The sequence below is a fragment of the Colletes latitarsis genome, chromosome 14 (assembly GCF_051014445.1).
Source record: "Colletes latitarsis isolate SP2378_abdomen chromosome 14, iyColLati1, whole genome shotgun sequence".
NCBI lineage: Eukaryota > Metazoa > Arthropoda > Insecta > Hymenoptera > Colletidae > Colletes > Colletes latitarsis.
This window is the reverse complement of record NC_135147.1, coordinates 27,529,619-27,552,180: the sequence shown is the minus strand read 5'-3', so window position 1 is coordinate 27,552,180 and position 22,562 is coordinate 27,529,619. Positions and strand designations below refer to the sequence as shown.

General features: G+C 39.4%; 3 protein-coding genes across 11 annotated transcripts; 1 reads left to right on the top strand and 2 right to left on the bottom strand.

Annotated features, from left to right (window-relative positions):
* Positions 1-214: 214 nt before the first annotated feature.
* Positions 215-4,900, top strand: LOC143350161 (tRNA endonuclease ANKZF1). 2 transcript variants are annotated; one of them, XM_076782062.1, is made up of 13 exons: positions 215-294; positions 378-504; positions 861-1,067; positions 1,149-1,465; positions 1,628-1,742; positions 1,845-1,987; positions 2,056-2,281; positions 2,350-2,619; positions 2,684-2,890; positions 2,967-3,243; positions 3,316-3,452; positions 3,520-3,716; positions 3,905-4,900. In XM_076782062.1, the coding sequence occupies exons 2-13, from the start codon at positions 405-407 to the stop codon at positions 4,076-4,078; spliced, it is 2,370 nt and encodes a 789-aa protein (XP_076638177.1). In that variant the 5' UTR covers positions 215-294; positions 378-404; the 3' UTR covers positions 4,079-4,900. The 2 variants fall into 2 exon arrangements, with proteins under 2 accessions (XP_076638177.1, XP_076638178.1); XM_076782063.1 differs by having other exon boundaries at positions 3,316-3,457; positions 3,543-3,716; positions 3,905-4,897.
* Positions 4,901-5,386: 486 nt separating this feature from the next.
* LOC143350164 (uncharacterized) lies at positions 5,387-7,885 on the bottom strand. Its single transcript, XM_076782072.1, has one exon. It carries the CDS (start codon positions 7,882-7,884, stop codon positions 6,124-6,126), a length of 1,761 nt encoding a protein of 586 aa, XP_076638187.1. The 5' UTR covers position 7,885; the 3' UTR covers positions 5,387-6,123.
* A 351-nt stretch (positions 7,886-8,236) lies between these two features.
* Positions 8,237-22,434, bottom strand: LOC143350162 (uncharacterized). 8 transcript variants are annotated; one of them, XM_076782066.1, is made up of 15 exons: positions 22,241-22,421; positions 21,780-22,121; positions 17,594-17,861; positions 14,857-14,954; positions 13,978-14,130; positions 10,842-10,967; positions 10,456-10,695; positions 10,245-10,373; positions 10,032-10,161; positions 9,486-9,608; positions 9,327-9,416; positions 9,128-9,251; positions 8,650-8,868; positions 8,452-8,543; positions 8,237-8,379 (listed from the first exon to the last, which is right to left on the bottom strand). In XM_076782066.1, exons 3-15 carry the CDS (start codon positions 17,858-17,860, stop codon positions 8,239-8,241), a joined length of 1,932 nt encoding a protein of 643 aa, XP_076638181.1. In that variant the 5' UTR covers position 17,861; positions 21,780-22,121; positions 22,241-22,421; the 3' UTR covers positions 8,237-8,238. The 8 variants fall into 8 exon arrangements, with proteins under 8 accessions (XP_076638181.1, XP_076638182.1, XP_076638180.1 ...); XM_076782067.1 differs by lacking the exons at positions 21,780-22,121; positions 22,241-22,421 and adding exons at positions 18,932-19,005; positions 19,384-19,744; XM_076782065.1 differs by having other exon boundaries at positions 21,780-22,434.
* Between the last annotated feature and the right edge of the window lie 128 nt (positions 22,435-22,562).

The following is a 22,562-nucleotide window of genomic DNA, read 5'->3' as shown; positions in this document are numbered from 1 at the left end:
GTTAAAATATTTCAAATCATTCTAGAAAAATTATTTTCGGTTGCAGGGGTTAATTACAATCATTTTTGTAATTTAATTAAAAAATTTCCTTAAAATAAACATTCTTCGTACGTAACATGGTTCGAACGGTAAAGTTGGTAGATCATGTCTCCGTTACACGCTAAGGAAGTTCGTCGTTACTAGTGTCGACGTTCATGCACTCAATTATGCCAAATCTGGCTACACTCCGACTTCGGCTTAGTAAGCAGTAGTAGGCTGTAGGAGTGCTGTTCGTGTCAATTTTTCTACTCGCGCGTATGGAATTATCACCGTACTATTTTTCTTAAATGATTATCGTATCTCTTTTTTCAGAATATTGATAAAAATATTGTTTTCAGTTTAATATTACGAGTACAACACTAACAATGGATCATCAAATGTTTAAAATATACAATCAGGAAGATTTTAACCGAATTACAAGAGGAATCAAAGTTGCACAATGTATGCAATCGCGGTCATCATCTGGTAATTATATTTGGAACGTTTTTCTTTATCCGAATTGTTTACCGTGTTATATGATGTTTGTATACAATGCTATGATTAGAGTTATGCATTACGTGCTTATGTTTTTCACAATGAGAGATGCTTTAAGAACTTCGATCCTTTTACTTTGTCGTGTAATTACGTCATCAACTTGACACGATTAATATCTGTGTACTTTAAACTATTTCGTCAATGAAGGCCGTATATTTAAGGTTAAAACATGTTTTTTTAATGAATTTCAAAAACATAATAAACAATTGAATATAATTTTAAATGTGATATGCAAATGTATGTTGTTAAGAAACATCAACATTAAAAACATTGTTTTATTACTTTAGTTTCAGAAACTGAAAAAGTATTAAATCAACTTGATGATTTAGTTGTGTCAGATTCATTGAGTTGTTCATTTTGCAATACTATATTTGAAGACAAAGCTCAACAGCGACTTCACTATAAATTAGATTGGCATAGATATAATTTGAAACAGCGTTTAAATGGATTGAAACCCATTAGTGAAGATAAATTTGATCTTTTAGCCAATGAAGGTATTTTAGCAATGAAAATGTAAATTTTTTGCATAGAATATGTCTTTGACCATAGAATACTTAATATTATTGATATTATAGGCAATGTTTCAAGTCTATCTGGGAGTGATGTAGAGTCAGAAAATGAAGATGACCCTTATATCTTGGAGACAGGCAGTTCACCTAGTGGAAATTATGATAGTAAATGCATTATTATTAAGAACAAAAAAATAGAGAAGAAAGCAAGAGGCACAGAATCAATTTCTGATAGTTCAGATGCAGAATGTTGTGATGAAACTATAAAAGAAAAAAAACTTGAAACTTTATTAGCCATTGCAAGTCGTCATTCCAAAGTCTTCTTTGAGAATGATGATGGAAATATATTTAGCATATATAGGTGTTTACTACATAGCAAGAAGGTCCGTTCGTTTGTATTGCTTAGGAGATATAGTTTTTCAGCCAATTTTGTATAAGCACAGACATACTTGTCTATGATCTTATCTTGTGATTTAATCTACTTTGTTAGAATCACTTGGCGTGTCTATACTTGCCAGATCAGGAGAGATCCAATTACATTTTAGGAAATTCCTGAGGTAGACAATGAGATGATAGCTCAAGCATTAAGCAGTGGGAGGAAAACTACATGGACGGTTATCATGATTGGTGGAGGACACTTTGCTGCAGCTGTATTCCAGGGTATAAATGTTATTTTATAACAAAATGTAGAAGTATACATATACTAATGTATATATATATATATATATATATATTACGTAAATAAGTATCTCGTTTCTTCAGATGGAGAACCCATTGTGCACAAAACGTTTCATTCTTACACTGTACGAGCAAAGCAAGGATTTGCTCAAAGTTCGCGTACAATGACAAATACGAAAAGCGCTGGATCTAGTTTGCGCCGTTATAACGAAGCTTCCCTTCTTCAGGTACACTGTTTATTAACTTGAATATTATTCTATTTGTAAATATGTATTAAAATGCTTTTATTTTTCAGCATGTACAAGATATACTTGAATCATGGTCATCTTATGTTAATAGTTCCTCTCTAATTTTATACAGAGCAGTTGGACCATACAATCGTACTGTATTGTTTGGAGGAAAAAATCCTCCTTTAGATAAAAATGATTCAAGATTAAGACCATTGCCATTTCCTACTCGTAGAGCAACATTTAGCGAAGTTAAAAGAGTGTACGATATACTGAGTACCATGGAAATCTATGGTATGTAATCAGAACTAAAAGTAAACATTTTAATCCTATCAGTTTCATCTTATTATTTCGTATCCTAGGTTCTGCGGCTGATTTTACGGATTCTTTTCCTATTTCGCCGCGTCAACCACTTAGGAAGAAAGTTTCAAGAGTTGACGTATCTAGTGAAATGTTGGAGAAGATAGAAAATAAAGATTATGTTTCAAATACTGCTAATAATGGGCGTAATCTTCAAGACAGTGATAAAATTAAGGCATCTGTACAATGTTCTCCTGAAAGACAACATAAAAATTCACGATCTCATATAAACAGAGCAAAACCAAGAAAGAGCCCATGCCGCCCTTTACCCGGTACGAATTTTCAAATATATATTATTTAATAACCAAGCGAATCATAATATTTGATTGTTTTCAGATATTGTTGCTCGATTGGCACAATCATCTTCAGAATCAGAACTAGATAGTCAATTAGGCACTGCTAATATTCCATTGGATGTTTGTTTGACTGAACACGAATTAGAAGTACAATTCAATGAACATTTACTTGCTTTTCAAGACACTGTGCCAAGATACATGAAGAACAAGAAATCTCGTCGACAAAGAAAGAAATCAAAGAAAGATGGTGAATTATCGTGTAACTTTTATCATTTAGTTACTTTGATTCAGCATATATTGAATTAAAAAATGTATGTTTTCAGATTATACGATGAACGAAGTTCTAGCTAGTGCTAAGATTAAATTATGGTCTGCATGCAAATTGGGTGACAATGAAATGTTGTCGTCTGTTATCAACAGTTTATTAATAGAAGTAGAAAAAAATATGGAATTGGAAGGACAAAGTAAAGAAGAAGCAGCTATTGAAGATAATTTGGTTATAAGCATGGACGATGTGACAAAATTAGTAAATGATCCTAACGAGGATGGTAATACGATGTTACACGTGGTAGCTGTTGGTGGTCATCTAAAATTAGTGTGGTAAATTGGCATTGGATTAATATACAATTTTTTTTACTTTAAAAAATCGGTTACAAGATGCTTTTATTTTAGGCAATTATTAGAAATTGGATCTGATCCAAGTCATAAAAATAAGAAGCTTCAAACTCCATATGCGGCTGCGAATGATAAGGAAACTAGAAATACTTTTAGAAGGTTTATGGGTTCCAATCCTCACAAGTTTAATTATAGTAAGGTATTTATTTACAATTTTTCATTGTTTATTTCATCAAAATATTATTGTCACTTACCATTAAGTATTGGTATTATTTGCTTTGAAGTCTCAAATACCTGGGCCACTTACTGATGAAATAGAACAAGAAGAATTAGAAAAGAAGAAGCAACAAAGGAAAATAAAACGAGAAAAGGAAAAAGTGAAAAGGAAAGAATTTGAACTTAAGAAGCAAGAAGAAGATGCGAAACAAAAATTTCTTAGTCTCAGTGATAGAGAAAAGGTATGTGTTTCAATATGTATGAGATGACATTTTCTCATTTAGTGCTATTAACACTGCCGACAATTATAGTGTATTTATTTGTACCAAAGAAATTAAAACGATAGGCACGCGAGAAAACCATTTTGATTGCTTTAGTAGTTCTAGCGTTAAACTGTTTCATTAAAAAGTTTCATATATTTTTATTGCAGAGAGTATTAGGTGCTGAACAACGTGTTTTAAAGCAAGATTACACCGTGATTTCACGATGTTTCCAATGTGCTGTAGATATGGCTGGTCAGATTCCATTCGAATACAATTTCAATCGTTTTTGTTCAATGCCGTGTCTGAAAGAACATCGTCTTCATAACAAGGTTGTTACTTGATAGCATATTATATTTAATATTATAATTATCTTGTAATTGTACAAACTAGCCTGATCTTTCCATCGTGTTCAAATTACAATAGTGATATAATTTTTATAAGGCTAGATTTAAATATACAAATAATTTTTATCGATAATGAAACTTGCCAGAAAACCAGTTCAGTAGTTGCGAGGTAATTATCCAAATATGGATGTATTATAATCAGGTAAATGTAAAATGCGTTGTGGTTTGCTGCATTCATAGTGCGTACATACTGTTCAACTTAAGAAAATTTTTTGCATGTATTTTTCAAGTTTGTTAAAGCAAACTGCCAAACCTAATTTGATGTAAATACAAGAATTTTATAATAGATGCACTTTGTCAAGAAATACGAATTATGCGATGCAGAGTATCTTGATGCTCATATTTTTATTTATTTTTTCATTTCTTTTGGCACCAAAAACTACAAGGTGTAAGTGTTAAAATATAAAATGCTGCTTTTCTTTTCAATACGATAAACAACGTATAGACAACTTGTCCTTGTTAAAAATTAAATACACTTTATATAGTTTTTATGTTAATTACATTTTAGTACTAATAGTTAAACTCAAGTTTCCCTGGGTAGATGGTAAAGTGCATTTAAATTGACTTAAAATAATGATCAGAAATAATATTTATAATATTTCTGTCATTATGAGCCATCAATTATAAAAATCGGTTTAGTTGTAGAAAAGGGATATGGAGAAATTGGTGAAATTTTTTATTTTGCCTTTTATCTGTATATATATAACTTTTTTTTATCGTATATTAAACGACATACATAAAGAACTAACATTTTTTTACACTAACAATAAACTGATTTTTACATTCATACTGAATTTACGATATTATAACATTACACCAATATGTTTAGATGTTATAATATCATAATATTACAATGTGTATCATTATATAATATTCATACGACTAACGAGTCTTTGGTAATATAACCTCATAGGAGAGTACAAAGTTTTTTTTTTATAGAAGACTATCCAAATATTATTGTTTCGACAAATGCTTATAATTATTTTTTCATAAGACTTGAAACCATGTTTAGTTATATGCAACAACTTTTAATAGGTGTTTGAAATCGTTCCTGTATTTACATATGAATCTCATTGATGACTAGTATCGAAAAAGAATATCAATTTTTCAGCACACATACGATAAAATCGCGGTAATTGAACGTAAGTGGCATATTTGGTTAACGTTTTTTATATACTGATAACATGGCCAGAATACAGTTTCTCGGGCCTTTCGTTCACAACAATAAATGTTGAAAAATTATAATGAAAGTAAAATAGAAATTTATATTTCTGAACTTTTCCCAAAATTCATGAACTATACGTAAACATTTAGCGATGTGAGCTTAATCGAATACAATTCGAGTATTTACAAGGTACCTTAGTTTTACGTCGATAAAAACAACACTCCCCAGCTCGACTTGAATGAACGCATTGAGATCCAGAGGTTCTCGTTATAAATATGTACTGGATGTTTCATTTACGATGAATAATTAAATGATTTCGCCGTTACCAGAAGCGTGCAATTTTCATATTTTTAACAGCAGTAGAAATATTTATGGTGCTTATGAAAAATGGAACATCCTATCTATATACATATACCTATTCCTTCTTTTGCAAATCTCTACGCCGGTTAGTCTTGACGATATATACAAGAATATGAGAAAATATTTCAGTTTGGGCTCGTTAACTTTCGTTATTTCGCTCTCGTGTATGTGTGTGTGTGTGTGTGTTTAGGCTAGTCGAACTATGTCTTTTTGTGCGTGATCCATATTTAGTAACTATTTTGGTGAAAATATCAATTGTTATCAAATTCATAGCCTTTAAATGGTTTAAGTACAGAACGTGAAAATTCTTTTTATTTTTGGTAAATTCCTAGCTGCACCAATTCGTAAATGTCATAGTTCAGTCCGGTCGGACTCGGAAGTTTTTATTTCTGCTTTTTTTGCATTTCCTTCTTTTGCCTTTCCGGTTAATTTTGTGTCAGTATATCATTCTTTTGACTTAAATAGACGTGGAATCGTCGGAGTCGGTGTCATCGCACTCGTCTCCATAGTATCCATGAATATTTCCATCGGTCCAGTTGTTCTCTACCTTCACCTCGTATTTGTTTTCACGCACAGCATTGTTCGAGGGTAGAATCCTCACGTACGTATTCTTCATGTTCTTCGTTTCAGGCTGCGAAATGATGTTCTTCACCATCGGGCTTCTTTCGCCGCTGCTAACCGACTTTGAGCGAACTTTCTTGACGACTTTTTCACCTTCCATCGACTCTAACGAGCTTTTCCTCCGGCTGCTCCTTCTGCTGTTCTTTTCCTTGTTAACAATTGCCTTTCTCCCTACTTTTGGACTTTCGTTCTCCAAGTATTTCTTGATCCACTTCGGGGTCTCGCTCGAGTAGGTTGATTTTTTCACGTACTTCGGACTGACCGTTATCATCGGTACGTCGGTTTCAATCACCGTCGTGATTACTTGTTCGTTCTCGTCAAAATTACTTTCCAGATATTTCTTTTTCGGTATCGCCGATACGCTTAGTTTCCCCAGGAGCGTGGAAGTCTCGTCCGTGTTCTCGTACGTATACGAATAATGCTTTTGTATGTGTTTCGGCCCGTCGACGATATCGACGATAGTTTCCGAGTTGGACATTTCATTTTTTCGATTCTCTTCCTTCTCGTCTCTTTTGAATCTTTCCAGAGCTTCCTCGAACAAATGTTTCGGTGTTTTCTTACCAAAGTCGAGAGGCCTCAGCGGAGAGATGATGCTCTGTCTCAAGTTGCCCGTGATGCTGTGCCTCTGTCTGGTCGGCGGATCGAGTAACCGACGTAAACTCGAGTTTCTTATCTCGGGCACAGACATCCTCTCTCTGGTGTGAATCGGCAACACCGAGGGAACTTTGCTCAACCTGGTGGTTGTCGCGATAGAGTTCTTCTTGATCGAAAGCAGCTCGGACGACAAAAGTTGTCTTTCGTGTGCCGGTAATATCGGAGTAGTGGTCGTTACAAGTACGCTTCCAAGGCCTTCCTTCGCGGGGCTCTTGAGTTTACTCCCGGATATTGGTGTAGCCGGTTCGTTGGTTTTGGTCTGCTGGTGTTCGCTGATGGGGGAACTGGCGATCGGCAGCAGCCTAGACCGTGTTACGTCCTGATTTCGCGTCAGCTGGCTGTCCAAACTAAACCTTTGCTTCGGAGTGCCGGCTATCAGTCGGAGATCGTTCTGCGTCTCCAATTCTGGTATCGAGAATCGATCCCGGTTAAATTTTGTCGTAGCAGACTCTTTGAAATTTCTGTACTTCGCGCCGAAATCCAGCTGTGAGAGACGGTCCCTCTGGCTGGCGTGTATGGCCGGGGAGAATCTCTTATGCTTAATAGGCGGCGGAGAAGGGGAATGAAATACCATGGTGGGTAGATTGAGCTCCTTTTCGGTGCTCAGACACGGCTGAGACAATCTCTGTTGGCCGCGACCTGGATGGTAATCACCGGTTACCAGAGTCGGCTGAGAGAGGCGTTCCCGTTTAGCTGGCACTTCGTGCCGCAACACGAATCGTCTAACGTCCGGTTGTGATAGTCTCGAGGTACTTTGCTCCATCGTCAAACTTCCTCTCGAGCTACCACCGTGCACTCTAGGCGCCGACAGCTTTTCCTCGTTTACGCTGTTATCTCCGGACGCTGCTGTTCGGAGACTTATGTAAGACAGCCTGTTGCCAACGCGATTCATCCCGGCAAAATTAATGCCGCTGAAGCTGGAGTTTAGAGTTGGCTGGGACATTCTGATACGACGATCCGGAGAACCACCGCCCGACCGTCTATCGTAAGATATTAGGAGAGTGGGCAAATTCGGTTGGGAGTATCGACTACGTTGGCTCGCAGGCGAGTAACTCGGCGGACAGGGGGTCGTCGAATGGGTTCCTTCGTACGTTACCGAGTCCTGGGATTCGATGCTGGACTGTGACTGGGGAGGAGGCTTTACCGGGGTAATGTGAAGATTCGGATGGGAAAGTCGGTTCTTGCGACCTTGAGTCGGTTTCTTCAAGTGGTCGATAAGGTTGGGCTGCGAAAGGCGAATGTAAGGAGTGGGCGGACGATTTAGGTACCAGAGGTCCCGTCGGGAATACGGCTCGCATCAGAGGGTGCCCTCTTCTCTTAGACGACGTATGAAAACTGGTCGGACGTCCTCGAAGAACGACGGCAGATCTAATTCCGCCGCACGGGCGATTCCACCATCTTTACATTCTAGCCAGTAGGTGTCCATTAGTCCTTTACCCTAATATTAATATTAATATTATCGTATCCATTTTTGTTTGATATTAAAAATAATTAACTCCTGTGTCTTCACCTTTACATCCACCAAACCACGATGCACGATTTTGAATCCACCCACAGCGTCCAAAGCTTTTTTCATTTCCAAACTAATATGTATTCGCAGAGCTGCGTGCAAGAGCAATATTAAGAAATATTTTTCTATTTGCTCTAGCGAACCAAAAATCCTCGATACAGAACAGTAAGATATACGTATAAGGAAGATGATACATACCTTCCCCAGTTGATTCCATACGGCTCGCCGTATTCACCGTGTCACCGAATAGACAGTAACGGGGCATTTTGCTTCCAACTATTCCAGCAACGACAGGTCCTGTATGAGCACCGCTTCGGATTTGAAGCCGTTCTCCTGGTCTCTTTGGTACCTGAAACACCGAGGATGCTGCCAGAAGATCGAGTGCCATTGTCGCTATCTCCGATACATGTTTGTCGCCTATAAGATAAACCGCAATTAAACTCGTTTAAATAAACACATTGATATAAGGGTTTCTCCAATAAGAGCGACACACGCTTGTTCGAGCCACGTTATATTTTTATTTTGTAGTGCTTTATAAATCATCGCAGAGAGATACACACAGAAAAAACAACGAGCACCAGATTGTCTCTTGTAGTTTACATTTTATTTAAATGAAAAATTTGATTACTCTTATTGGGAAACCCTGTGTAATAGGAACGTAGATAAGATTATCTACCATTTCTAACAGGCAAGCCAGAAGCAACCATGTACGAATCACCGATGGTTTCAACTTTGTACACATCGTAGCATTCGATGCGGGCATCGAAAAGTTTGTAAATCGAATTCAGAAATGTTACAACCTGAAAGTGTACGACGATTTGAAATAGGAACAAACGGAGAATCTTTTCTTTTATTTCGTAGGAAAAAATATTTACTTCTAGAGGTGTGTTTTCGGCAGCGATTTCGGTGAATCCAACGATGTCGCTGAAGTACACAGTCACTGCTTCGTAATATTCGGCCGGAACCTTTCAAACGAGAACAAACGTTTAAAAGCCATTGCAATAATGCAAATGCGGGAATCATTGCCAAAGTACCTGTTGAGTTTGCTTCAATTGCTGAGCGACGCTAGGAGGTAACATTTGGAAAAGCAACGTATCGCTCTTTCCTTTTTCCTGTTTAAGTTCTCGTGCTTTTTGCGCCAAATTAGCAGCATACATCTAATATTTTTTATCGATGGAAAGGAAGTATTACTTTTTTTATAACGAAAATATTTTAATCGTATACAGAGGGTGTTCCGTGATTCGTTTGTTGCAGAAGCACATTCTGTTTAAACAAGAGAAGAAAAATAACACTTTTGTTTATTTTAATAGAATGTGCTTCTGCAGTTTTACAAGATTAACCAGAAACTCTCTGTATACATTAAATGGCGTTCAAAGCTGTGGAATGAAATATTGCACCCTCGGTGCAGTGTTGATCTCACAGCAAGTGCCAACCCCTCCTCCACGCGGTGGACGCCGGAAAACGGCATGCCGTTTACGTTTACCGGTAAACGGCATGCCGGCAAACGGGGCTCTGGCTACATGAGTCGTGTACGGTCTCGGATACGGTGTTTCAACGTTTTAAAAGTACACTTTACTTACTTGTATTGTAGCAACCGCGTTACGCACTAGTATTATAATAATAGGAGAAACGACCAACACTAGAACGACTATAGCTATTCCGGCAACTTCCTTATTGCTTGCATCTTGCAAGGTTGAATTCACATAATTCCTGTGTTAAATTAGAATAACAACCATTACCGATACACTTGCAATGTTCAGCAGATTCGAAACAACTTCGCTAGAATAGTTTACCTTATCATACGGCGCAATTCTCGCTGAAGTTTCCTTAACTCGTCTACGTACGTCGCCATTGAATCGAAATAAACGATCGCGTCATCCACGCTTGGCTCTCTTTTTTGGTTTTTCAAAATTTCGTTCCGTCTGCAACGCACAATTCATTTTAAAATCGGAAATCTTTACCGTCGCGAGAATTAAAATATTCTCTCGCGTTCTCTTTACGTACCTAGATTTTATTCTACTGTAATCCGGCATGGTGCGGGTGAGCTCTGCGTAAAAATGTTTAAGAGAAGGCACGTATGTAAGGGATCCGGTGAGAAGGTCACGCCCAAGAGCTTCGTGGCGTACGTAGCTGACGTAATTATCCCCCACAAGAATTCCGCGTCCGAAATAATTGATTCCATACACGGAAGCAATACCCAGGCTTTCGATGCTCCTTAGTAAATTTTTAAATGCTATTAAATACCTGAAACGATAATTGATTTCTATGTTCTTAATTAGCTGCGACGGTAAACGGAACTGTTGACGGAGCGATAGTTACGAAAAGGGGGAGAAACTCGCAATCTTTTGGTATGGGATCGAACTAATTAATTGTATATCTTTTTTTGTAACCTCCATACACCGCTGTTGTCCGTTTCTTTAATCTGATTAGTCAGATGGTCCAACATCGCTGCATTTACGCTCGTATACCACGCCATCACCTCGGTGATGCTGCTCTCCTCTGAACTTATCTTCTGCCTGAGGAACAGGAAAGAAATTTTAAGAATTATATTATCGACATGTCAAGGAACCTTTTAAACTATTTTTAGCCCTATCGAAGTAAATTTCGAAAACAGTAAAGCTTATTCAACTATTTAGTCGTTCGACGTTGATAGAAAAAGGAGTATCCGATGGAAGTTTCATTGTTTCGAGTTCGCATTCACCGAACTGAGATTCGATCGATCTAAACGTTGTTGTACCGCCAGAGGTTTTAGTCAGAAAACGCGATAGTTGTGGAGGAAGAAAGAGAAAACCGAGGAGAGACGAAAGGAGGGAGGTGGGCAGAGGGGTCTAAAAATATTGTCTACTGCTCCAAATGGGCGGTCACGCGCTCATGTGTGACAACCTCATCTATTACTCGTAAAGGTGATTCAATGGAGAAGGCCGAGAAGCGACAAAGAAGAAAAAGAGTAATCCACGCGAGTGTGACACCCTCGTTTGGCTGTTTCATGGTTCGTCAATGCGTATGCACAACTTTGCTACGAAGTCGTGACATAAACCTAGTCGAAAATTCACGTATCTGGAAGCGTTTACGTTCGAAGGACGCGGCGTTGTTTAACTATAGCATCCTGACCTTTGATCGAATAAAAAGATGACATTTTATGCGCGCCAATCTGATTACAGGTGAAACAAAATTGTAAAGTGGAGCGAGCGCATCGAATTAGCCGTACCTCCCTTTAACGTTTCAATTTATACGGAGGGTGTTCCGTTCGAAAACTTTTTATCCAAGTATCTCGAAAACGATCGCGTACGCCCTTAATACGCAGAACCCAAGTCGACAAAATGAATGTCATTAGAGCACTAATTGACCGAAATGAAACGAGCCATGGACGTAGAAGTTAGAACGTTCAAAATAATCACCTAGACGGCCGTACTAAATATGTAATACAGTTGATGACCGGAACGGTCGTGCCCGAAAAGACTAATAAAACATCGGGAATCGAACAACGTTATTTTATCCCCGATGAGCTCCAGTTAATACGGTCCATATCTATCTCTCTTCCCCATCAAAACTTGGTCAGTCGCGAGTAATATCTCAAGGCTGGAAGACGAAGAGGATCGTTAACGGCTTGTTACCGATGCTCCCGCTGACAGAAACGTGTTCTATTGTCTGGCATGTGGTCATAATAGCTAACACGAGAAACCACCAGACCTTGCGTTCGATCGATGGAGAATTTCCTACGAAGAAGATTCTTCCGCGGTCTAACACGCCTTTAAGCTCGATTACACTTTGATCTGCAAGAGTTCAAATATTAATCAATCGTGTTCTTCGAGCAATAAGAATAAGTTAAAATTTCTTAAAAAATCAACTGACACTATGAAAACAGTGTCAAGCATAATAAGTACTTAAATATGTTTTCTTTTTCCAAATATGTGCATCGTATGGTTCCGTAGATTCCGTCCGCCATGAAAATTTCCCAGAGCTTTTATAATGCGAGTGAATTTCGAGGAGAGTGGGTCTGGACTGGCCGTACCGATACTCCATCGTCGTATCGATTTATCGGGTAAACGTGCCCCGTTGCTGGGCTCCTAGTATGTATGTAGTATATCGTTTTCAGTTCGGCCAAATGAAAAACGTGCCGCCTTCTGCAAATATTCCCGATCGAGGTGCATTAATGTTGTTCCATCGTGCTTCCGTGTCTATCTCTGGATCACAATACGAAACGATCATCAATTTTTCTTCATTCATCGATGAGTAAGACACGGTAGAAAACTTTGTCGTATTATTTTTCCCAAGCAACAAGTAGAAATATTGGCTAATATCCGACGTCTGATTTTTCATTCTTTTGCCCTCTTTTTTTTTTTATCGCGACTCGTGGTATAGTTCCGATTCGACTTGATCTTGGAAAAACCGGGGCCCTGGTCACGTATTTTTATAATCGATCAATACACGAAGACAAATACGACACGAACGTACTGTTGTAAAGCTTACGTCGCTTCAGTGATGTACGCGCACTTCCGTTCCGCGCTTTTTGGCTCTCCTACCGTAATTAACCCGTTCGCATCGTGAAATAATGTTTAAAGTAACTGTTACATTTGGTATCTGGAAATTACCTATTTACGAAATCTTATCTCGGACGTTAGAGTTTTAGGCATCGATGTTATAAAATATCGGAGATTAGAGGATTTCGAAAACAGTTATCTACAGATGTAAATCGGAATCGTAAGAAATATAGCAGATTTCCGCAAGGAGAGAGTATAAACGCGAGTATTGGAAACAAATAAAACGAATAAAAACGACGAAATTACGTCTTTTAATAATGCGGTCAGTTTTCAAAAAATAATTTTCTATTGCAAAAAGTATCGCGATATTTCACGAATAAGAATTCGATCCGTCGAAACCCTTAGGAGGAAATTTCTTATCACGTTGACCAACAGGGAGAGGCTCGCGATAAAATAGAATTCTCCACTTCGAGGCTGAATGGAAATTCAACAAGTGTCGGGAACGAGGGCTCGAGGGAATAGACGCTTCGGCCGTAACTTTCCATACAAGCGAATATTGTTTCCACAAAGGATATCATTAGAACTAATTCAATGTGTAAATATATGTATCTCGTTGGAGGACTATCTGTCGAGCTTGGTCATAATTTTGCTTTCCGACCTATAAACAAGGAAAATGTTATAATAGTGAAACACGTTATGAGATCTCCAGATCATATTTTTATCGTTAAAAAAGGAATATTACTCGAGAATTGCTTGCGTAACGTTTTAACCCTTTTGTTCTTATAATTTAAAATCTCATGGTTGCATTCGTTGAACATGCACTGCTGAACGACCGCAAATGTTCACCGTGCATAGTGTATCGATCGATCGAGAGCTTATAAGTGCACACAACTCCAAAAGGGTTAAATAGTTGCGCGTCAATGTTATGGCGATCAAAGCGAAACCGTCAGGCACACGAGGCACACGATTTTCTGACGTCATTAGCGCGTAAATTTGCTCTGTCTAGAGCGAAGACACGTCGAGTATTTTTCGATCGATTTGTTACCTGAAATCCTCGAGACGTGCTTGAAAGGCCTCTTTGCTGACCACGTCATAGGTTTGCGTCTTGCTCTCGTCCCTCGGCACCGAGACCAGGGGCCACGTAGTCATATTGTGAAGAGCCTGATCGGTTATGGCGAACCTCTGCGTCAAGTTCGACCTTGAACAGGTGTAAGAGTCCGTGACTAATTAGTTAACTACGTCGATAAATCGCCACCGAAGGCAACTTGTTTGTCCGTTTTAGTTCGCGTTTAACCGAGATCGAGTTTTTTTTTTTCAAGGATCATGGAACTGTTCTCACGGTGGAAATTTCGTGGCGTACTTTTCTGCGAACTTTTCCTCTGTTCTGCGAAAGAATCGAAGCGGAAGGGTTGGGTACAACGCGTCGCGTTTCGCCGATCATGCGGCTCTAATCATTATCCCAAACCTTGAATTCATGAATTATGTAAATGAATCGCGAACTATCCGAAGCGAGCTGCTCTCGTATTCCTCTATTGTTCTGTTGACCAATACCAGGAAAAATGTATTATGTCGAGTGCATCTTGATTAAAGAACACCCTGTCGCACATCTGTTTTCATTAGGCTGAAAAGACCTTTCTTTTTCTTAGGAAGAAGGGCTTTTGTCACCGAGTCACGTATGCCGAGAGATCAAGCTACTTTCAATATTATCGGCAAATAGTGAAATATACTTGGCAGTTATACGTGGAAATATTTTTTTGATAGTATTTTTTCGATTCTCATAATTGTTCTAGAAACTGAAACCGATACAATTGTTTTCAACCCCTTGATGGATTGGCGCTCAGTGATTCTCATTCTTTCCGTGACGAAATATTCGGGAGACTTTCAACTTGAAACTTTCTATTATAGGGGTTGCATTTGATAATACCTGAGAGTGTTGCCGTTGGTATAAATGTAGAATGCAACCTCGGATCTTTCGAGCTGCATCCTCGTAACTACCTTTCCCAAGTCCGTGGCAATTGTTACCTGAAAACAGTTGACAACGAAACTCAATTGATATTTGGCGGCCGGGGACAAGCAACACGGTGTTTATTAGTAATAGTTATTATGTACTTGAGTATTAAATAATATACCGATGATTATCAAAGTGAATTTCATTTGATGTGAGCTTACGTTGGGGTGCGAACGGACCCCGTGCCGCCGCGCCGCGACGCCGTCCGAGTGTTAATCATTTTTCTAGAACGAATGTTCGTTTCGACGATTATAGTACCTATTGCAAGTTAGATGGACCGAACGAGGCCGTTTACCAGATAATGTCCGGCGTTGTTCTCGATTGTACGAAACTTCCGAGAGGAGATGGAACTAATCGTAAGGGTATAAGGGACGAGAGGACAAAGTGGATAGGATAGAGTAACTGAATGCTTCCCGAGTGTACATTGAACGGTCACTCGAACTTCCAAGTACCTAAATGGCCTTCTATTATACTCGCAAGTCGACGCTTTTACGTTCCGCCCTCCTAAAGTATTCCGATAATTATAGATTGCCTGCGCGACGACACGCGCAAATTAACGTAACGGTGGTGGGAGTATATTGTTGCAACATTATTCTGCTTATATAGAGTGACACCGCTAAAACACTGAAAACATTTTAATATCTTTATTATTTTAAATAATAGGTAAAAACGTTGGTTAGAGAATTTCTATAGCTTCCAGTAAGGCATAATATTGTAGGAATTGTTTCTTCATAGAATGTAGAATTTAGAATGCATCTATCCTACAGCTAATACTTTTCAAGATATTCCAAAGTGTTCTAGTATTGTAGACACAATTTCTACAGGATGTGTTATTGGAATACCCTATAGATTTTCATTATAAAGGGCGTGGCGGGGCATCAACAAAGAATTAGTATAAAGCTCTCGACGCGCTTACAATCGACGGCAAACACCGACGACAAAGACGAAGAGACGGGGAGAAGGCGAGCGCGTTCATTCTTTTCCGCCTTTTGCGGTGCCATAGCGCACCGTGCTCTCGTCAAACAAGTAATTCGAGATCGAGGAGAGGTCGAAGCTGTACTCGAGGCTACACCCCGTTTCGATGAATTTCGATCTTATCCACCACCGCCGTCACCCTCTTGTAGTTACGTGTAATGTTCATCGTGACGAACGAACCGAGACTACTTTGTTCTAGATTGGAAATTTCTTCGACCGTGAGTAAGAGTGGAATTAAGGGACGTTAATCCTCTTTACCTACCCATTCTCACAAGTCACGTAACGACCAGCCCTTTGTTGACAAAACGTTAAATTTCAGCGACGTTTCTGATCGAACTTAAAATGTGAAACACGCATTTATTCGATCGTGGTAATGACATAGGATTTTCCAATAAGAGAAAAAGAACTTTTAACACCAGTAGAACTACCAGTGTTGCATATCGAGATCCAAGATCAATGATTAGACAATGATTAAACCTCAAACTATTGACAATCTGAAAGCAAATATTATTCGTGTTATTAAGGTAAAATACAGTCTAATTTATGAATTTATCGTATTCGCTACACCAAACGTAATCGTGGTGATCATATTTCATGTACAATGTGATATCATCGTGCTGATAAAACAACAAGCACTAGATTATCATGAGTATTTTTCATTGTACTTGAATTCAAAGATCTGTCGCTCTTATTGGAAAACCCGTTAATAGTTATCGTGTTCCAATCAGATACTGGATCTCCGACAACGCACTTTGAACGGTGTAGTTACGTTTGGTAACGGATAACAGATAGTTTTATAGTTACGTATCCAGAAAAAGAATCATCGATACGCATTCTCTCGTATCGTTTCGTCCTAGTGATTCTTCAATTAATTGGAAAACCAGCTACATTTTAAAGTATCGATCATCCCTTGTAACAATACGGTCCTGTGCGAAAAAAAAAAACATTGCAAAGAACTCGGTGCACAATGGAACAATACCAGTCCACCTTCCTCGAAAGCTAACGTATTGGCTAACAATAGAATTGGTTATTGCCGGTTATTTATATCATCGTCGATGGTGGATAAATAATCAAATGCACCGGTCAGGCGATCGATGCGTGTAATATCTCGATGAAATCATTCTGCCGGTTATTCGTCGACAAAGAACGCAAATCGAAAAGTGGCTGCTGTAAATCATAAACAGAAACGATTCGTTATATGTAGTGATCTATGCTCTGCATGCAGAGACAATCGAAGAAATGGACGGTTTCACGGACGACTCGTCGAGCACGCTCAGACTGTGTAGGTGTGGTGGATGTTTACTCATTTCGATCGATTGCCACTGAATTATACGAGTCCGACCTAATTACACTGCTCGCATAATTACGTGTCCGTAAGGAAAAAAAAAAATACACGACAAGAAAACGAATCGTCGGATTAACGCGACTACGGGATACGCGTTTGCAAGAAACTTTCATAATGAAAATGTATAACACTGCTAGCAGAGGAATTTTTTTTTTCTACACCGTAACCCGCATTAACGAGTACGGGGAACGAATACGTGGTATTATGACATTTCTTTGTAAACCGTCCACGACACGGGATCAGAAAAAAGAGCTTTAAGGTTTTTTCCTTACATATTACTCCCATACGGTTGCGTTTTCCTACATCCCCAAAACGTGTCGCGTTTTCCGTTACCTGGGTCTCGATGTCCGAGACCTCTTGCCGATAAATTAGGATGTCGTGGAGCGTGTTGGCAGTCTGAACGATCAATGCGAGGATTGGTATAAACGGCAGCACCAACATTTGCAGCAACTGAATTCGACGTCCGCGACGATGAGCCGGATCGGTAGCGCGTGCCCAACAGGACTTCTTCCGGTGTGGCTTCGTCGCCGAGACATCGTCCGACGACAAGCTCCTTACGGAGCTAACTTCTGCCACGCACGAGCCATTACGTGGCGACATCCTGAAATAACATGACCGGTTTCTCTTTTTTAATTTTCTCTTAGAAAACGTTTCACGCGTATAAATTAATGTTTCTGCGGGGAATCAACCGAATTGTCGAGCATGATTATCGTTATGTTGCAAGCGCGGAATATACTCGAGATCGGAAACTTTTGCGGTAACCGCGTAAAAAGTTGCGCGTGTGGGCGTGCATGTGCATGAGTGACAAGCGGGAAAAGCGTTGTAATTAAACTATGCGTGCTGTTTTACGCTTAACTACGTTAAGAGACGACTATTTTCGTTCGTCTGTACGACATACAAGGGTCAGTCTTTAACCGATGGAAAGTTCGGCGTACAGGGCAACTGGGAAAAACTGTACACACCTCCAATCGTTTCAGACACGTAACTTTTACCAGTTGCGCAAGATACCCCCTGTACATTCAACCAACGAGAACAGTTTATATTATAGTTCGATGTTGACCAACATGCAGCAGCGCGCGGGTTTCGGTTAGTTGCATAGCGAATACAGTATTTAGAGAAATGTCATCCCTTTCAGTTGTACTCATCGCAATTAAAAGTTCAAAGAAAAATCGATCGAATTAAACGACTCACTCTGCAGATTCGTATTTAATGTTTTCGACATTAAATAGTTTTTTTTATTCGTGATTACTGAATTGCACGATATTCTGCGTTTCCCTTTACTTCGCAGTGAAAGTTAAATAACAGGGCAGACTCGGCAAAACACGAAAGTCGTTGCGATCTCCTATGCGATAGCAGTCTTTAATGTACGTGCTTTCTTATTCTTCGCGCCGTAAAAGAAAATCAAACATCCAAGGATGGAGTTTGACGACGTTCGTCCGTTGAATAGCACTTGATTGTCAGAAGTATCGGTTCAGATATAAATTACTAAGCTGGTTCCTCTTCTTCCCGAGTCCCGACAACGTACAGTGCTGGACATAAATATAAAGTTTTATCGAAGCCCTTCGGTATTAACAGTTACATTAAAATACGTTATTCGCATTTGGTTATTCGTAAACTCCTCGCAAACGAAACGATATTTCAGCTCCTCTTTTCAGCGAGGCAAACTACTACCATAAAATCAAGTTTCCATCGAAGGAAAGTTCTCGACCCGGCGCTATTGTATCGTTCGTGTTTATTCTAATTCCCTGGAACAATGACAACCGTGATTTCTGCTTGGAGTGAACCACGGGAAATAGGAAACCACATCTAGTTGTTCTTGGAGAATCGAAATTTGTCAGCAAGACAGTAACCCGACGACAGGCAATCGCAAATATAATTAGTGACGATGCCGTGTAACATGATAATAGATTTGAATATCGTTGTCCTCGGTCAGTTAGTCGCAATTAGACTCTTTTACCCAAGATAATTAAAGATGCTCGTTACTAATTCGAATTTTTATCGCACGCTAAAAAACAATAGTATAGCGAACATTGAATATTTCGGGTATCAGAAATATTGAAAAGTAAAAACTGGTGCGTCGTAAATTGAATACAGAAATACGGTTTTTTTACGAAAGCTCTCACCTTCAATCCCTGATTGTTGTCCCTTCGATAATTGGAATAATGTGATACGAGTCGAGAGAGCGGCAACAATTAATGAACCACAGGGAGGTACGGCACAGGCCGTTCCTCTGCTGTCCTATACTTGTCGCACAAACGCAACGCGCCATTAGATTATGCATCGCTACTGTAGTGGTTTATTGTCGTGTTACTGTACATAACGCAAAGAGAATCGACGTCGTTCCGAGGAACCACGTCACGGCTCTGTCCCGGAACCGCACCTTTCTAATTGCGTGTCCACCTTCGTTGCGGATTTATCCCTAAAACATTAATACATTCGTGCGTGTCGAAGAAAAATTTAAACATCGTCCGCGGTCTGTTAAAAAATACAGTTTCTGTATTGTATTAAAAGTAGAAGTAATAAATCGGAATCTTCAACATCACCGTTTAAGAATAGACAAACGACACGGAGGCAAGCGAGCGGACGGACCATAGCTACCTTTCATAAGAAGCTGTCCGCTAGGAATTTCTCAACTCCGAGGAGGTACTCGGACGTGCTAAAAATTAACAAGCACATTGTGAAATTTCTTTAAAACGTGGCTTTCGGGGGAACTCGAAACGAACAAGTATCAACGCGTTCGGCGTTGCCAAACGAAGAAAACCAACAATGTGCCGAGGAAACTAAAGTTAGAAAGTTGTTAACAAATGAGAAACCTTCGGGGATCATCGGAGTCCCGATCGCGGAGTGTTTGCTTTAATCCGTCGTCCTGTGATAAGCTGCCCGCGTTAACAGCCGAAAATACATGAATCCCAGCGGCGTACTCTGAAACCATGGTTGGAAAGCCTCGAAGGAAGAAGCGCATCAGCGTGGCGGGGGCCGGGCCGTTTCTGAAAAGCCAAGGAGGCAAAAGCACAACAGAAGAGGCGGCAGGTGTTCACGGATGCATCGATGCAGCCGATGGATCGTGTGTAGCCCACGATATATCGCATGCAAACCGATATACTCACTCGTTTTGTATGGTGAGCATGACTGCAGAGGTCTACCGGTTGTCCACCCTCACCTCGCGCGATCTTTCGCGATTCGATGGATCCGACTTCGGGCCTGAATGGCTTAGGCACAACCAGGCGTATTATCTCATTGAGGAGGCTACTCTCTTTGTCCATTCAGTCTCGATATAAAGGTACGCGGAGAAGGGGCTATCATAAAACCATCTCAATGGCGACACGACTACAAATAATCTACCCGGCTGCAATCTTACATATGTACGATGCGCCGTGATGCCTCGCGACCGCGATCAAAATACATTACCGGGCGGTGTTTCTGATTTTGAACTTGGCGAGTTTATCTCTTCGTATTTACGGATCTCTGGCACGATCGACCGATTCATCTTACCAGAGATTCGTCAAACCCGAAGCTGGTCAAACAATCGAAATCAGGGACTCGTAACGAAATGAAAAATACCTCTTTTTATTTAGGTATTCGATAGTATATCGGTTACGGTATAACTTTGCTAAAATGCTACTGCTATATCAAAGTCATGCCGATATAAAGTTCCTGATCGAAACGATATAACATTTTTTATGATTTGGATTTAAATGCGTTCCACGCCGTACATTGCTTAGTGCTTATGTTAGTTACATGCCGGATGAAGGGGATAAACTCGATGATCGATTACGATGTGGGGGTCGGAAAAATGCATGCGAACATGGATGCGAACGAGAGTTGATTTCGAGAAACTCATGCCCAGCGACCTTGCCGTGGACAAATTTCGACTAAACTGCGTGCCGGAGAGACAAGACAAAAAATATAGTGTTCATCGAATACCAGTAACCACGAACACCCGATGTATACGTGGCGTTTCACTTAAACAAGGCCAACCTAAATACACACATATGTATCTATCTCCTTCACTTGTAACGATACAAAAAACATTTTCCATGCAGTTTTAATGGTATCAAGAGATCTTATATATGTTGCAAATGTTTGGTATAAATACCAAATAGTTGTTTTTTATTTTATAAATGGTATGGAACATTTGTACAAAATGAGCTTCAGATGCTTTTACATGATATCAGCATAATATCTTCTAAGACAAATTTTACTATTGTAAAGACAATTAAACAAAAGTCCATAACAAGTTTTAGAAATTTCACGATCAAGCGTCCCGGTGATATCTAATTGACAACACGATACAGTAAGAAAAAATGTATACAATTATAAGCAGAAAAACATCGACGACCTTGAAAACTCCGGAAAAAATAACTTTGAGAAAAAGATTTTTTGCAACATATAGGTTCCTCGATATCATTTAAACAGCATACAAAATGTTTTTTTTATGTGCCATATTTGAAAGAGACATTTAGGTAGCCTTGTTTAGGTGGAACACCCTGTATACATCAATAGAGAAAATTGCTCTTACGCGTGTTTAAACGAGGACCACGAGAGACACGTGGTTGAAGTCACGAGAACGTTCTTCTCCCTCAGTTACACTGCTCGTCTCTTTCGCCCTTTCTATCCGCTCTTGTCTCCTTCTCCCGCTATCGTCGATACTTCCTTTTTGCTTCTTTCGTCTCTTTCTTCGTATATGTTTCTTTGTTACACGCAGATGCACCGGATCAGATTTTAACGATTCTTTCTCTCCTTCGATCTCGGTCGATAATCTACAGCGATAATGCTACTGCTTGTTTCTATCTTTTATTATCGTTCAACGGTACCCCGGCTCGTACGTTTCGACACTAACGATACTTTCGATCAAAATATTCTGCAATGTAATTTTTCCTTAGAATAACTTTGACAGACTATTCCCTCTGTTTGCCCGTTTCTCCCTCTAGCATCCGATGATTTACAGACCAAGGTTTCTTTTTTCCGTATTTTCCGTACCTAATGGAAGCGAATGAGTGCAATGGTAATTCACGCAGTCTGGAATCGAGAAAGAGGCAAAGAAGCCGAAAGAGCAAACAGGTGTTCCCACATGGAATGCGCGGCCGCATACTGACGATGCGATCCAGAAACGTCTGCGTTGATACGGGACAAACTCCTTCGATACCTAATGCGCATCCACGACAACCCTACCGAGCATCGACATACTCCCAACCCTCTTTCCCATCTTTTTTATATAAGATATCCAAGCTGGAATAAAAAGATAATAATTTCAAATAACATTCCGATAAACAAGACTACAACTTAAAAACCTTTTCTTTCT

Excerpts from the sequence above, each read along its gene's own strand:
- LOC143350161 (XM_076782062.1), top strand. The coding sequence starts at position 405 with ATGGATCATCAAATGTTTAAAATATACAATCAGGAAGATTTTAACCGA. Across the intron at positions 2,620-2,683 it reads CCCATGCCGCCCTTTACCCG|ATATTGTTGCTCGATTGGCA; the intron begins GTACGAATTTTC and ends GATTGTTTTCAG. Across the intron at positions 3,717-3,904 it reads GTCTCAGTGATAGAGAAAAG|AGAGTATTAGGTGCTGAACA; the intron begins GTATGTGTTTCA and ends TTTTTATTGCAG.
- LOC143350164 (XM_076782072.1), bottom strand. The coding sequence starts at position 7,884 with ATGTCCCAGCCAACTCTAAACTCCAGCTTCAGCGGCATTAATTTTGCC.
- LOC143350162 (XM_076782064.1), bottom strand. The coding sequence starts at position 20,387 with ATGCTCACCATACAAAACGA. Across the intron at positions 17,862-20,367 it reads ATGCTCACCATACAAAACGA|GATGTCGCCACGTAATGGCT; the intron begins GTGAGTATATCG and ends ATGTTATTTCAG. Across the intron at positions 9,252-9,326 it reads CCGAAAACACACCTCTAGAA|GTTGTAACATTTCTGAATTC; the intron begins GTAAATATTTTT and ends GTACACTTTCAG.